We start from the raw sequence: 16,467 nt of genomic DNA, 5'->3' as shown, positions 1-16,467 counted from the left end.
TGGGAAGGCAATGTTAAACAAAACCTTAATGGTGGTATTTTAAAAAGTACTGCCAGTATTGAGATCAGGGTTTGCACACATGTAGAGCACAATAACACAAGGGGGATATTCGATCGTTTATGCGGTGTATAGATATTAAATACCGTAAATTATTGAATTCCTGAAATCACTTAGTGTATTGTGCATTAGAATCAATGTTAAACAAAATGTTAGGGGTGGTATCTCCAAAAGCACTGCATATATTGAGCTCAGGGTTTGCACATAATAGCGCAAGGGGGACATGCCATCCTTGATTCGGTATGTACATATTAAATATCATAAATTACTGAATTCCCGACTTAGTGCATTGTGTATTAAAATCAGTGTTAAACAAAATGTTAAGAGTTATGATTGTACTGCATTTATTGAGCTCATTGTTTGCACACATGAAAGCCGAGGGAGATATTCCATCTTTGAAAGGGTGTGTGCCTATGAAACACCCAATTCGTGACTTAGAATCAAAGTTAAACAAAATGTTACGGGTGATTTTTCAAAAAGTCCAGCATGTATTGACTTGAAGTTTTACATGTATATTAAGGACAATGACACAAGGGGGATGTTCCATCGCTGATGCTCTGTGCATATTAAGTACTGTAAATTACCAAGTTAGTACTTTATTTATTGAGCTAAAGTTTTGTATTCATGTGTCTCTTACAGGCGAGCTCTTTGGTAGCGTTGTTACCAAGTCTGAGGTGTATATTATTATTACTTGTCATCAGCAGGGTTCATACGAGGCCTTGAAAACCTCAAAAGTCTTCGAATTTGAAGTACCTTTTCCTCTTCATGGAGATGAAATTAAGGTCTCCATGACTTTGGTATAACTTAGAGTGTTACAGAATCGTCGCTTATTGGCTGTGGTGAGAGATAGGCAAGCACAGGTTATGCCCAGCTTAGGCTGAATTTTAGGCATGGTACGTTAATACAAGAGTACCCAAGGCTGACGGATTTAATCTAGGAAATCACATCTGAACAACCAACCAATCTGCATCCATTCTCTACCCTCATTAAATTACTGCAATATTAGAAAAAAAAATGCCGGACCAGTTTTAACTCACGTTTGTATAGCTATACAAAACTGAGACTTAAACACCGATTAGCCCAAGCTGACCATGCAAGGCTTTAGTTGCCTAATGGATCGAAAGAAGTAATCAAAGGTTAAATGACTAAATGTGGATCAGTGTGTTTGTGCCTCAAGTAGTGCAATGTATTTAAATGGCAAAGAAGATTACAAAACCAACGCCTAATCAAACTACTACCACGGTATACCTACCTCGAGTTTTGGATCGATATATAAGATTTCGGAACTCATCTTGGTTAATGCAGAAATTGTACTTTCGCATGCAGCCATCATGGCTGCCATAGAATTTTTTTGAATATAATCTGTTTGTAGTCGCTTTCGAGAGGAGTTTGTTATCTCGCAGTAAGCTGTATAGACCCAGCTTTCGTCAGAAGAACCTGATTTGTATGCCGTACATGGTGACATATGGTTCCTTACAGCACAGGCTACCTTTCTTCTAGTCCTTGGAAGGCAATGGTTAGCTCACCTTCCTTATATACTAGAGTAAGGGCGGATATGAGTTTTTCAATCCACTTCCGAAACTGATGTTGTTGCAGTATAATGCTACAGACTGAACAATAATTGAACAGAGTTATTTGTCAGAAGAGCCTGAATTGTATGGCGGACACGATGGCATATAGCTCCTTAAAGCACAGGCTGTCATACTTCTAGTCCTTGGAAGGCAATGGTTAGCTCACATTCCTTATATACTGTATTAAGTGCGGATATGAGTTTCTCAATCCACTTCCGAAACTGATGTTGTTGCATTATAATGCTACAGACTGAACAATAATTGCAAAGAATTATTTCGTTTTTGAAAAGAACAACAAAAGCTTTAGAAGGCGGGCGTCACCTAAAGTTGTAGTAAAACGTATGTGTACAACTTGAAGGTGTACTTGCGGAATTAGCTTTAGCTAAGTGGCGTTCACACTTCCTAAATGACTGCGTTGTCACAAAGCCCCTTTTATCTGTACCAGGGATATGCAGTAAATATAAGGACATTTTTTTTTAACAGTATTATCAAATTTCCTAACGACAGCTCTTTATTAACGGCTGAACAGGAAGTTTACAAGTACACTGATCGCTTATCTGTGTTCGAATATCAAGTATCACCCTGTTGTATTTGTTTTCTGACAACCTATATTTTATGATCACGGAAAAATATCTTGATGTCTGTGACACGTATTATTATTACCTACCCGCACCCCGGGTAGTAGAAGGGTTGCTGTGGTGTGTGTGTCGGGAGGGGGGCTGCTTGGGAGGGGGGGGGGGATCACGAAATTGTTTTCAGGATTTTGCTTCATAAGGCTTCATGAAATGACGGCTCAAATCATTAAGGCACATGCATTGCTAAGCTGTACTTTTAGTATTCTTTCTTGCTAACAGTATCCGCTTATGTTATACTTCATCTTTCCCTAGACCAATAAGGTCGGGTGTTCAAATCCACCTTTTGCTGTTCGGACTTCAGTTTCTTAGGTACATTTACCTGATGAAATAAAGTGTGGGATTTGTTTTCGGAAACATTCAGATTTGAATCTGAATCTGAATCAGCCTTGGTGTTATATATAAGTGAAACGTTTTATTGTTTTTCTAAGTATACAATGTTAAACCCTGATCGATGTCAAACAAATGAATGAGGTTATAGTGTGTACTTGAGATTTATCGGCGAATGATGTCCATGCAAACTGAATTATTTCATGTGTGAAGTGATATTTTAGTACACAGTTAAAATGTGTACAAAGTGTATACTACACATCTAAAATCTAGGCATCAAAACAGATATTCGTATACCAGCCGTCTGCCAAAATGGACGTTCCGAGTCAAAAATTGCGAGACCAGTTTTCAAAACAACGTTCAACACAAGCCACCAAAGAACTAAAGACAGTGTATAAAGTAAGAAATTTTTACGGATAAATGCAAAAAGAAGCTGTGAAAGATTTTCAATGATTAGGGTAAGAGGCAAGAAATGTTTTTGGTCCACTGTATTTAATCAGTATCTAAACCGTGTATCATGCTAGTATATAAGTTGTCTATGGTCAATATATGTATATCAGTTGCGTTTTGATTGCACTCTTCGTATATCTAACGTCACAACCAATCTCACATTTGATTCAACACGATGTATACAAGGCCTCTGGCCCCGGGTTAAGTGGAATTAGACACAATTAGACACATGTTCTATTTTACTGTTTCTATTGGTATGGTCATAATTTCTTTGAAGAGGGGAGGTTAGAGATCGAACTGTTTAGTCGCTAAATTCCCTCTGTCCTTGGTCTACACTAAAATACTCTGTGAAATTTGTGAAATTTTTTGAGATGATCATGTTATAAAAATGTAATCATATAAAAATAGCTGCCTATTGACTTTTTTTTTAACCTCCAGCGATAAAAGAGTTCGACTTCAAAACTCTCCATTTGCATTGTCGTGATGGATCTTTCAGCCTTTATGTTGAAACAACCGATAAAGCGCAGGCAATCAAGTTCTGTGGGAATTAAACACCATATATATGTACCTTATAAATTTTTATTCATAATTTCTCTGTTTTTAGGGTCTTTTGCTCCAGCCGGGCCAGACACTATTTGGAAGAAACGGCTGACGAAGGATAACAGTGAAGTGAAGGCCTATCAGGCTCTGATGAATGATGCGGCGAAAGATGTTGTCCCTGCGTTCTACAGAGAGGTGGAGTTCAATGGAGACTGTATCCTTTATGATGCTTTAAAAAAAGACATTAATAGACCACATGTGTATTGATAACGTATCCCATCCAAAGTTGGTCGTTCACGGAAAAACGCGGACATATGAGTAAATGTTATCAATTTTTACTAATCAGGTGCGAGCCATTTCAGTGACGCTACGCGATCCCAGCGCTGGCTTTCCTGCCCTGTAGACATAAAGGCCATATGGTACGTGTGAAGCGATATCGTGTTTCTGGTTTCTCCAAAATGACGTTTCCTTAGCTTCGTAATTCGAGATTAAAAATCTAATTTCAGAGCTTTGTCACGTTAGACAAAATGACTGCTGCTCTTTATGTCTGTTCCCACGCTTTGTCGGAAATAGTTAAGTAGATACTGCCGTCTTTTCTTTCAGCCAGGTTGAATAGAAGAATTTGTGTAATGACAGTGTCGCAGTGAATATTGGTATGGCGCGGCCTGTCGGCTTTATGGATTGTCTATAAAGTATCAGGTGGTTAAACGTGTTACGGTTGAAAAGATATGGAATATTATAGTTATTTATTTATTTATTTATTTGATTGGTGTTTTACGCCGTACTCAAGAATATTTCACTTATACGACGGCGACCAGCATTATTGTGGGTGGAAACCGGGCAGAGCACAGAGGTTGTTGGCAGACCTTCCCACGTGCGGCCGGAGAGGAAGCCAGCATGAGCTGCACTTGAACTCACAGCGACCGCATTGGTGAGAGACTTCTGGGTCATTGCGCTGCATTAGCGCGCTAACCAACTGAGCCACGGAGGCCCCGGAATATTATAGAGAAACATAGAGCAATGCTGCTGTGATGTATGAAGACACAGACCAACGAGTGCGAAATGTGATATGGGTATCTTGCATATGTAATGCTGTATTGATTGGGCTGACTCGCTCTATCTTTCATCTTGTCTTGGATCCGGTATCAAAAGTAAGGGAGACAATAGGGACAACTAAATATTCTCCAATATGGCGTAAAGCACCAATCAGATGAATAAAACAAACAAATAATGTACTGGAAAGTACAGAAATGACAGTCAGGTAAAGCATACTGAGCCCAATAGATACGACACTTGACCGATGGTGGCTTTGTTATAATTCACCCTCAGTGTTATACGACGCCATTGTAATCTCCGATAGGTATGTAGCGCAAGGGATATACTCGATGTACTGATCAACCCCGGTTGTCTTAAACCACAATGAATCGTGGATTACAGACAGGTGTATTGTTCTTGTATGTTCAATATTAGTGTGATTACTGGGAATAGTTGGAAGCATTGCTCAGAAATGCCTTAGAATAGCAGTTAACAATAAATTGTGCAATGTTACTGCAGCTAGTAAACGTTAGAACAAGGATTTTTTGGGGGGAATGGCATTTTCATCATTTACCCACATTTTAATGCCAGGTGACAACTTGAAAGAGGTTTCCTGGAGATGTGTGAGATGCTAATGGACTCTCTAAGTGGTGTCCTTAGCGGCAGAAACATTGTAATGTATTATTCATAGATACTCGTTTTCATCACCTCGAAATACCCGTCTTGTCCATTAGGAAGATTTGACTCCCAGTATCTCCCAGGAATAACAAATGCAAGCATTCCTTATGTTAACTAATTGAAACGAGAAAGGTGTTGGAAACAAGTCAGTAATAAATTATGTTGTTTGAAGTAATCTTCAGGGAGCAGCTTAATGTGGGTCTCGGGTGGGGGTGATCCCTGGAGACTGTCTCGGTCAGCTAATATCACTGTCCAGTCACGTTAATGCCCATGCGGAAATGATGATGACAAGCCGTTTTACTGTTCTTGAATATTAGTGTCCAGTAATGGTAAAGTTTAATCACCTCGCTGTCAATGAATGCCAATGCCCAATAATACTGATGCACAATCTCTCGGTCTAAGAATGCAAAAACCAGTAATTTCAATATCTAGTAAATCATTGCCCATGAATCTCAATGCCTTTAATCTCAGTGCCCAAAGTGGACCTGTGCCAAACACACCTTGTGGATAAGGGAATATAGAAACAGTCATTTCGTTCTTAAGTAAACACGGTGATGATAATATTGTAGTTAAAACCTTTCTTGATTTTAATATGGTAGTTAAAACACTCAACTTGACTTTCAAACACACTTGACATGTAATCTCTTCGTACAATACTTGTTCTACGGAATTGTTCTTAACCCATTTTAACAGTTTTTATAGAGATGGAAGATCTTTTACACAACTTTCACGATCCCAATATAATGGACATCAAGATGGGATGCAGGTGAGTTCCTTCTCTTGCCTTATTTGTTACCTGAATGAATTGGACCGCAAACCGAGTGATGAAGTCAGAATAAATCACATAGTTTGCCGTGCAACTTAACGTCTGGAGCAACCTGATGAAATGGGAATTGTCCGGTCCTGTCATCAATCCTTTGGTTTTCAGGGAGTTCGAAATTATGGTTTTGTGTCTTGTATGATTGACTACTTCACGAAAGTTTTGTTTTCACTGATTGTAGCATAAATCGCACCGTCACTGCAGTGTTATTAGACAAATCCATAAACACTTTGTTCGAGGCACGTAGCCCCATTAATGAGTCAGAATCCAGCCGGTGTCGTCGCTTACGCCAGGGGGTTTCTTGACAAGCTGGGCAGTGAGCTTACACAGCCCATAACTTGACAACTTCGTTAGGTGAATTCATAACAAAAACGGCGAATACACGCTATATGTCTGACGCCAGTACATGTATGCCAATCATGAATGAGAAAAAACAAGGAGGTTGGTTCCAATTTTATTCAGAACTTTTTTGGAGGCCGAGGTAAAGAACCCTGTGATGCGGAAGGATCTTTACGAGAAGATGATCAGGTTGGATCCTGACGCGCCTACGCCGGAGGAGCACGACGAAAGGGCGATAACCAAGTTGAGATACATGCAGGTGAGTGTGCGCCGCTGTGTGGTTCACGAATCATGGACACAAAGTCTGTACCTGCACCAAATGACTAGTGAGAAAAGGTGGTAAAATCACTGTTACGATATAATTTTGGGGCTTGGCATTCATTTAAGGCGAAATCACGCTTTAGATCGAGACTTGCATGTTATTAGAATCGTGTCACGTACCAGTTTGGATGAAATTCTGTTGGTCGCCACTTATCACGGATAATCATATCTTATTGTGTGTAAAATGTGAGTGATGTAGATTTGACGAAAGTACAAATATATGCATGGCAATGTGTCTACATTTCATTATCATTGCCTTTGTATTTACACTAGTCTGAGATGCTTCCTGGTCGAAACTATTTCAGTGTGACGTGTGTTGTTGTTTTTTTCCATCAGTTCAGAGAACAGGAGAGCTCAACTGCCTCTTTAGGATTTCGGATTGAGGCTATCAGAGTAAGTGGCAACATTAAGAATTGTTAAATACACATCTTGGTGTGTGTGTGTGTGTGTGTTGGAGGGAGGGAGGAGTCGGTGTGAGTGATTCAGGCGAATGTTAAATGGTAATGTGAAATAAGGTGTTCCCGTACCGAAATAAAATTTCATATTTTCATTCAGTATTTTAGAAAACTGTTCTATTTATATTTTGAAGCCTTGTACTTTAACGAAGGTTTTGCTTTACACAAAGATATGAAAGCTTTAGATATACAAACTACCGACTGTATCGACTCAAGGTTATCTATGTCTTAAGTATATCCACATCATAAGTATTTACAACATATACGAAATCCTCAATTTGCAATTAACACAACGTTTTGTATCGACCGTGCAAGATATTCAAACACAGAACTTGACCTAACAGCATACATTTGTTGTTTTCTTGTGTGTGTTCTTACGTGCATTTTTCCCATTTCTGTTGTTATTTTTTTTTTTCATTATTTAGCGCCAATAGTTGACGGTCCTTTTCGTTTGGAAATCATCAAAATGGAAAGATTTGGTAGATGATAAAGTATCTTAGCAACGTATGGCCTGACAGGTTTAATACTGTGGTTTTCATTTGTTAATACAATGACATCCCAAATCGATCAAACGAGGTTGACCCTTCAAATTTTTAATTAATAAAATTATGCCTTACATAACTCAACAGTATATACGGAATTGCTCAGAAATAGTCTGCTTAACGGCTGGTATGTGATTGTTTCGACGCTTTGATTTGACGACTCAGGTGTTAATTTGAGTAAATTCATGGAATCAAACTACTGACCTATAAACGAACCTGCAAACAAACAATGCAAAGATAATCAAGGAATATGGTTTCACTTGCCCTTATCCCCCCCCCCCCCATGTTAAATTCATGGAATCAAACTACTGACCTATAAACGAACCTGCAAACAAACAATGCAAAGATAATCAAGGAATATGGTTTCACTTGCCCTTATCCCCTCCCCCACCCAACGCCTCTAAAAAAAAGCCAAAAAATAGAAACTATGAGTATTTAAACTTTATCTGAATTACAAATGAGGGCTGTGCGGACAGATGTACCGTGGAACTATATCCACTAAATACAGTGATACGGTATGAATGCGTCTAGATGATTCGCCGTTCGATTTAGTGTCGCTGATCAAAGTTAGATACATATGGACCAGCTCGCTGGAAACGTTATGATGATATAAAGTAGTTTGGCCTCAAGACAAAATTGCTCGAAAGGCATTGCATACCTTTCCTGGGCTATCGTTTGTTCTCTAATTCAAGAGGTGTTTATGCTTTGGCGAGGATTGCACTAGTGAATGATTTATATAATGTCCCTAGGTGCCTCTTAGAATGCGTTGCTATTTATGGCTATGACTCATGCCTTATTGAAACTGCCTTCCGGACCAACGCTGTGAAGTTAGCACCACGACCGTTTGTTTATTACTTAAGTGTGGTAAGATCAAACTGAGAGCTTGCACTCCCACATATGAACTGAAACTTGTTTTCTCTCTCTGAATCATTCATGGATCATCATTTGCTCCTTGGGGACTATTTGTTCCGGGCCATCGTGTTGTGTGTTCTGAGGCTACACGTGTTAAGTGAGGGAAAATAGTTTAACCAAGGTGGGGGACAATCCTCGAGGGACAGGTGTATTGCATGTCATATAAAATACGACAGGGGCGCTTTTTTCCATCATTTTATTACCGTTTCATTGAAATAGTTAGCTACGTGGAACACTTGATTTAACCTTTATTTGTTGCATCGCGCATAATGAATATGGGCCGCATGTTTGCTTTGAAAAGCTTGCAACTTTGCACACTTGATTTAACCTTTATGTGTTGCATCTGGCGTAATGAATGCGGGCCGCACTTTTACTTTAAAAAAAAAAACACATTATATATAGTTTCCCAAAAAATGTCCTGTTACTAGCTTGAGAAGTCTCATACATACGTTAAAATGTTCGACTTTGTGTTTTAGCTTTTGTACGTTAACATAGTTTTATTAACAATAGGTATCTGGACAAACACCAATCACGGACCTTAAGAAGGTGAAGACGAAGGAAGAGGTAAGATGTTTCTCTGACAACTGATAGTCCCTGCAAGTGTTTGTTTAATCATTTGATACCTGCCTGTCAAAAGACCAGATTCACTTATCTCGCGATTATCATATCTGGGAATGGATAATTTTAGTCTGTTTTATATGTTAGTAGCCAATGTATAGCAAACTTGGCTTTACGACAAACGATTGGTTAGATCGAATTGTATCTCCTTAAGCAACAGTTGATTTCTTTATTTATTTAGTCATTTTTTTATTCTTTAACACCACACTTAAGCATTTTCTCTTAAATCATCGCTGAGTACGGCGTAAAACATCAATCAAATAAATCAAAATTTATCAAAATAAATGATCGCGTTCAGTTTTGAGGATGGAACCAATCGGAGTACACGCGGTAAGCCATCCACCATCAGTAATAATAATAATAAAGGCTAATAATAAAGGGACAAGTCAACCAACTGCTCGCGAGGTCTTTGTGGCGAAGAGTGGATGACATCGCTTGTAGAGCAGTTTGCGTGGTCTTGCATGAAGTTTAAATGGAGATGCCGTCTACGATAAAATATGACATACGTACACATGTTGAGCTTCCGGTGGAAAACGACCACAACCCGGTGTTTTGTTCTGAGCTCTCCGGTTTCTTCTATCGCTATACGGACTATCGGTGTATGAAGGTAGTACATGAACAGTAGAATAGTTTAGAATACGGGAAGTGAACGTAAAGAAATGCGGCATAAAGTGTAAAACTAAAGCATTGTGGTAGTTGGCAAATTTTCACACGGAACCGGCCTCCTGACAGTTTGCCTGTTCATTTAAATGCTTAAATGGATGCAAAGACCAGTAAGTCAATCAGTAATATATATGAAGGTGGTGATACGAATTGCGTTCATTCACCTTGGCAGGGTGATTAAGGTGTCTGAAAGAAGTGCAGGAGGCAAGTCCTGCAGAAGTCATGCAAATGATGAGTAAAATGACAAACGCGACCCATGATAACATTTCACCCTCTGAATTTTATTTATTCTCCCTAAACTACCATATCCAAATATTTCGTGTATTAAATGGATCGAGCAAATCTGTTTTAAGCAAACAGTTACTCCGGGGTTCGTCTTGGTGACTTTCGATCAATACTTCAGCGAATCAGTGAATGGATTCTGTTTTGCCAACAGGTTGGAGCTGTCATAGAGAGGTTCATCAACAGCTCTGAAGGAATTCGAAAATCTATCGAAGATAAATTGCTACATCTACGACAGTGCTTTGAAAAATCAGAGTTCTTCAAATCACACGAGGTAGTTTTTGTTACTTTTCTCCGTACAGTTAACGCTTTTATCGACTTGCTTTTTTTGTTTGACTTAAAGTAGCCTTGAGACGCAAGTCACAAAACACACTTGTTTACATCTTTGAGTTTCTCTAGAGTAGTGTTAATTTCTTAGCATTAAGCAGTAAAGATCCACAAAGAAAAGGATATGAAAAACTTGTTGTTTAGAAATGTTTTTAGATAAGGTAGATTTCTCACTGTATTTTGTGGAACAAATGCTTTATGTTTTTGGACTTGTTCTGGAGACATTTCACAGACATTGACTGTAATGTCGCTGCAATATACACGTTTATACCTACATAATGCGTGGTTCTCGATTGTCATTGGCTGATCAGACGGGTCAAACTGTTGACATACACTGCAGGACACCCCCACACAGGTTATATAAATCACATCGGAGCTTTAAATGGCATATACCCTGCGCAATAGAATTACTGCACAGGATTATAATAAGGGGGATAACTCTGCCTACTGTCGTCTGCTGGACTTGTTTGTTGGTAAAAATGGAGGATAGCGTCGATGTGTCTTTGGGTGGCAAGAAACGATTTACATCTCATACCACCGAAGAATTGGTGGGAAAAAAGGCCAAAGTTTTTCTACGGTCGACAAAAAAGTGTTATTCAACCGCGTCAAGAATGTTTCGCGAATACCTCCTCGAAAAACAAAGATGTGGATTTCTAGGCATACAAGCCCGTGAGTCTTAATGAAGCTTAAGCGCACTTTTACATTGGCTGTCGCAAAGAAGACGGTGCTCACTACAGAACAGATTCCGGTATGGATCAAATCGCTATCTGAAAGCTCCGCCCACTGTATTTGACCCCCCACCCCCACCCCCCCACCCCCTCCAGAAATTTGACATCATCAGAGACCCGGCATTTACCGATGCAAGTGAAATGATCAAGGCAGCCATTAATGAACTGAAACAACTTGGCAATGGTACAACAACCCATTACCCGGTCATTTGTGAAGGTGACAGGAAGAACATTTATTCCACCACTCACCTCAGTCCCAAAATCCCTTACGGGTAATTAAAGGTTATGTTTGACATGAGACTGTACTTTTGTCAACGAGGACTTGAAAACATGGAAAAGATTACTAAGGCCACATTTGCAATTAAAGTGGACAGTACCACTGGACTGAAATACGTATATAAGGCTGTGGACGAACTGACAAAAATCATAGAGCTTGTGACAAAGATAATGTTTCTGGTTTCATGCGAGAAGAACCAGACTCATCCATGTGCCTGGTGGCTTCATTCAAACTTACATCGTTGAACTGCACCCGATCTGGACAGGCTCTGGCCCTACCCAGAGGATTCGTTCCAGGTTGGAGAAAGTGTCTGGTGAAGTAAATGAGCATGACGAGCTCAAATGAAGTCATTTTTCCTTGTGATGCTACATTCATGGCGCGTCATTGTGACGTCATGCCACCATACAGCGCTGTCTGCATGCGATATGGCGTCGATTAGCTCAGCTTTACATATACTCAAGAACGGCTTTCTGTTTGATAAATATTGTGTGGACAAAATCGTTATCCGCGTGTTGAGAAGGGTATAACTTATAAAATCAGGTTATTTTGTTGTATTTAACAGTTGATAGGCAGCTCCTTGTTAGTTATGTTCGACAACAGAGGTACTACTGGAGTGTGGATGATCGATTTTGCCAAAACGCTCTCGGTAGAGCACACAGTGACTCACAGGGAGCCCTGGGTACTAGGCAATCACGAGGATGGCTATTTGACGGGCCTGGACAATTTAATACAGGTAAAGTGCCTGATTCCTTATTTTTATGCAAATTTTTGTGTGTGTTCAGTGCATATTTTTATGGGTTTTGTAGTCTTTTCAATAAAGTTTCCTGCGCAGAGAATTGAATTCATTTTAACAGGTAATGAGAAATCCCACTTGTAGGGTGAAGGGTGAACACTGAAATTTAAAATAGCTATGTATTCATTGGATTGAAGATACATGTATATGTCTTCTTTTTGGCTTGCCTATTCACTTCCTCGCGTATTAATCTGTACATGGTTCAGAAAGAGATTTTCGTACCAAATGTTGTTCTTTATACACTTAATAAGTTTTTTGGTGATTCTTTGGCGATTGAAGGTTTGTTTACCGTTTCCAAGTATTTATTTATTTGATTGGTGTTTTACGCTGTACTCAAGAATATTTCACTTGTACGACGGTGGCCAGCATTATGGTGGGCAGGATACAAGACAGAGGCAGGAAGAAACTCACGACCATCCGCAAGTTGCTGCAGACCTTCCCACTTGCGACGGGAGAGGAAACCATTATTGTTTAGATGCCTGTACTGGCTGATGATCTCTTAGTTTCCAGACATTGTCGTTTTACAGGTGTTTACGGACCTCTCTTCTTCCTGCCAAAACCATAACGAACATCAATTATCAATTCTGGAGCAGACGACAGCAAGCGATGTCACGTGATACCTCGGTTGCCTTGACGCCGAAAGCTTTCCCTATCCAACACACTAGGTGTCTTCTATTTCACCCAGATCCTGTTTGGGCGGTGAAGTAGCTTGGCAACCCGCTTCTGCTTATCTCCCTTGTGGGACTTACCACGAGATATCGCCCCGCAGGCCTCCGGTTTCCAGGTGATCACAGCAGAAGTGATAAACAAGTGACAGCCATACTATTTTTAAGCAGCAAATTGAAAGACGAAACGAACAACCGGTGTTTTAACTACCATCATCAGTGCTGTGTGATACTTAGACCTTTCCATGGGAGGCAGCTTTGGTGATGTACAAAAAAGAAGTTATTTTTCTTATTAAGAAGGGTTTATTATGGTTTCTTCTTTTGGCCGCCTGCATGTTGACTGTGTTTCTTTCAAACCGTGTTCTGTGTGATGTGACAATCAGGAACAGTCGGATCGTGCGTTCTTCAAAATCGTGTGGGTTCAAGCTGTTCGAAGCGGTCGTACTGTGTTTTATGTATAAAAATATACGCTGTTACCCTGTCGTTTCAGCTTTGGTTGTTTCATCTAACCATGTAGGTTTATCAGTATTTAATCCTTAGATAAGTGTCACTCTGACTATCTTTTGTTGACAAGTCTCGACGTGGAGGCGAAATCAGACAATGTTCGTTAGTTGAATAGATGGATGAGGAAAGAATTTTATATTTTCGTGAAAAGTCAGCTGCCAGTGCCATCTTATTAAGATGCCCATCACTGAAGATCTCTAAGATTATGAAATCCTTGATTTTATGTTTACGTCCCAAAACTTGGGAGTAACGTCACACGGAGCACTGGGACAAAATATGATTGAACCTTACTCTGATGGACATCTTGCTCCCTGCGTAGAGAATCTATTTGGATAGCGGAATATAAACGGGGTCTCACGTTTCTTTTGTCACAAAAGATATGTTCCAAACAAATCACCGAGGACAACTGTGCTTTTGAGGCTGGAATTCTGAATGCAGGAACTAGTATGTCTTGTTCAAAATCGTCGTGTGGTCAAACTGGCCCAGTCAGATGACGAAAATGACAGCCTCGCACTTCTGGTATTGTTAGTTGGATACCTATGTGAACGGATCTGTACAGTCGTGATGGAAGGTGTTACTGTATCACGTTACAGTTTTCACCAAGGATACGCAACTGAAAAGCACAAGTCCCAGGCCAACTGATGGAAGGCTAGATCCAGAGAGATGTACCTTCTCCAGACCTTCAGTTGTAACTTTTGAATCTGTATTTTTGATTAGCCTGGATTTGAGTATTTTATGTCCTCGTTTTGTCGAGTGTGTTTGTTTGTAATGTTTCTGGAAGGGCGGGACGTAACATTATCCTTCGCTAAAAATAACTAAAGAAAGGGAGTCGTTTGAGCGGAAATTGTGAAGATTTTATTTTAAAAATGTGCATCCAGGAATACCAAAAGCGATATACCGGAGACATAAATTTATTAAGTACCGTATGCTTGTTTGAAGTAAGAGGTTTTGACTTCCACTTGACTGGAACGAACTTCTGACAGTAATAAGGGAGGTAACTTTGTTTAACATTTATTTCCATGTTTTTATTTGGGGCCATACTTCGAACTCAAGCCTTGCCATAAATTTATTTTTTGTTAGCGGATAAGCTTTGTTTGTTAAGATTTCCCAGCATGTTTGCAACTTTTGTGCGAGGTCAGATGTTAAATGAGACTGTTTTAGTTACATAACGATATGTATCTATATATATATATATGTATCTCTAGTTTTTGTTTAATATGTTTCATGGTGTGCTTATACACTATGCAGTAGTATCAGACCTTCTCAAGTTGTAAAGAACTGAAGTCAGCCAAAAGCCAGGACACGGTTGTTTAAAAGTGTACCAGAGGTGGTTCGGTGCCCTCTTTAATCTAAACAAACTATTTCATTGTTGCATTGTTGCATATTTTATTGTTGCATTGTTGCATATTTCAGCACATTTCAACATTGCATTGTTGCAGATCACACCGTCTGAACGAGGCTTATAAAATAGACTTCTCCCATTTTCATTTCACTCGATACAATTCGCGTGATGTGAACGTGGGTTAACGGTTGCTACTGTCGAATTCAGTGTATCCCGGTGTTGCTTTCCTATCAACTCAACCATTTCTAGCAACAATATGGTAAAAGGGGGATCCTGAAAGGAGGAAGATAGCAGGATTTATTTGATATTTGCGTAACGCCTGTGGTCAAAGCTGCCGCAGCTTACAGGATTTAATTGATGTTTACACAGAGCTGATGAAATTGTTGCCAAAGTTTTCACGGAGTAAATTTTCAGTTCGAGGTGACATCTGTAATCCGTTACAATCTAAGGGTAATAACTACATGTATTGCGCCATGAGAATTTGCACAGTATCCATGGAAGATAGCAGGATTTATTTGATATTTGCGTAACGCCTGTGGTCAAAGCTGCTGCAGCTTGCAGGATTTAATTGATGTTTACACAGGGCTGATGAAATTGTGGCCAAAGTTTTCACGGAGTAAATTTTCAGTTCGAGGTGACATCTGTGATCCGTTACAATCTAAGGGTAATTACTACATGTATTGTGCCATGGGAATTTGCACAGTGTCCATGGATAACCTGGTCACAACTGTGGCCAGTTGCGTCAGGAAATGTCCCCATTATATGTCAAGTAGTTTACACTCTTGATCGTTTTTTTTAACCATGTGCATATTTATAGCGCCTCCAGCGTGTCAGTGGTTCTCTGGTGTCACTGCAGCAAGACCCTTGACTGCAGGTAGTTCTACTCAATTCCTCAGTGAATCCTAAATATGTAATCAACGAAATCTTCAGTCGCATGTTGCTACAGAATCCCAAATGGGTTGATCATGTGAACTCGAATCTGCCGTGTACACGTAAGACGGATAAGCTGATTGGTCACAGCACCGCTCTAGTACTTCATTGGTTGAAATGGGCTACCTGTAATTGGACTGAACTCGAGAAACCCACCAAAGATGGTAGAATCAACCTTGAACAGATGAAGGGATATAACCTTTGGTACAGCGAGAATGCTGCATAATGACCGAGATTTACCCAATGTAACAATACACAAGCGTTTTCAAGCGAAAATTGTTTCAAAAAGTCTGTTTTACCTGAATTGTTATTTGTATATTATGTTCTGTTCGTTTCGGAGAGAAATGAATGCAGAGGGCTAAAGATCATTTTTTTTTTTGTAATGATTTGATATCAGTGTCGATATAGGATTTACCGATAAGAACAAGTTGATTCACGAAATTGATTATTCTGTATTAAATTTGGTCCGCCGTATTACTACTCCTCCTTTAAAACAGTTTCTTTGTGACTAAAATTGTACGTAATTTACGTCAGAATATTGTTATGGTCCTCAACACAAAAGAAACCTTTCAGTGTACGTTGTATGTCATTTCTATAGGGTAACCTTTTGACTGCTTTTAAAAGTTCTTAAGACCAAATAAATATAGTATATTTCA

General features: G+C 39.5%; 1 protein-coding gene across 3 annotated transcripts in view; it reads left to right on the top strand.

Annotated features, from left to right (window-relative positions):
* LOC135464631 (inositol-trisphosphate 3-kinase homolog) overlaps positions 1 to 16,467 on the top strand; it is a 49,783-nt gene extending 33,316 nt beyond the window's left edge. For all 3 annotated transcript variants that reach the window (XM_064742089.1, XM_064742090.1, XM_064742088.1), the window contains 8 exons: positions 3,645 to 3,794; positions 5,987 to 6,059; positions 6,576 to 6,711; positions 7,110 to 7,166; positions 9,193 to 9,246; positions 10,400 to 10,519; positions 12,140 to 12,310; positions 12,898 to 16,467. In XM_064742089.1, the coding sequence (XP_064598159.1) occupies positions 3,645 to 3,794; positions 5,987 to 6,059; positions 6,576 to 6,711; positions 7,110 to 7,166; positions 9,193 to 9,246; positions 10,400 to 10,519; positions 12,140 to 12,310; positions 12,898 to 12,987 (851 nt within the window). In that variant the 3' untranslated portion in view covers positions 12,988 to 16,467. The remainder of the gene's footprint in view (positions 1 to 3,644; positions 3,795 to 5,986; positions 6,060 to 6,575; positions 6,712 to 7,109; positions 7,167 to 9,192; positions 9,247 to 10,399; positions 10,520 to 12,139; positions 12,311 to 12,897) is intronic.

Source organism: Liolophura sinensis, chromosome 4 (assembly GCF_032854445.1).
Source record: "Liolophura sinensis isolate JHLJ2023 chromosome 4, CUHK_Ljap_v2, whole genome shotgun sequence".
In the NCBI taxonomy this organism is placed as follows: Eukaryota; Metazoa; Mollusca; class Polyplacophora; order Chitonida; family Chitonidae; genus Liolophura; species Liolophura sinensis.
The sequence above is the reverse complement of the archived record's forward strand: the minus strand, read 5'-3'. Positions and strand labels throughout refer to the sequence as shown.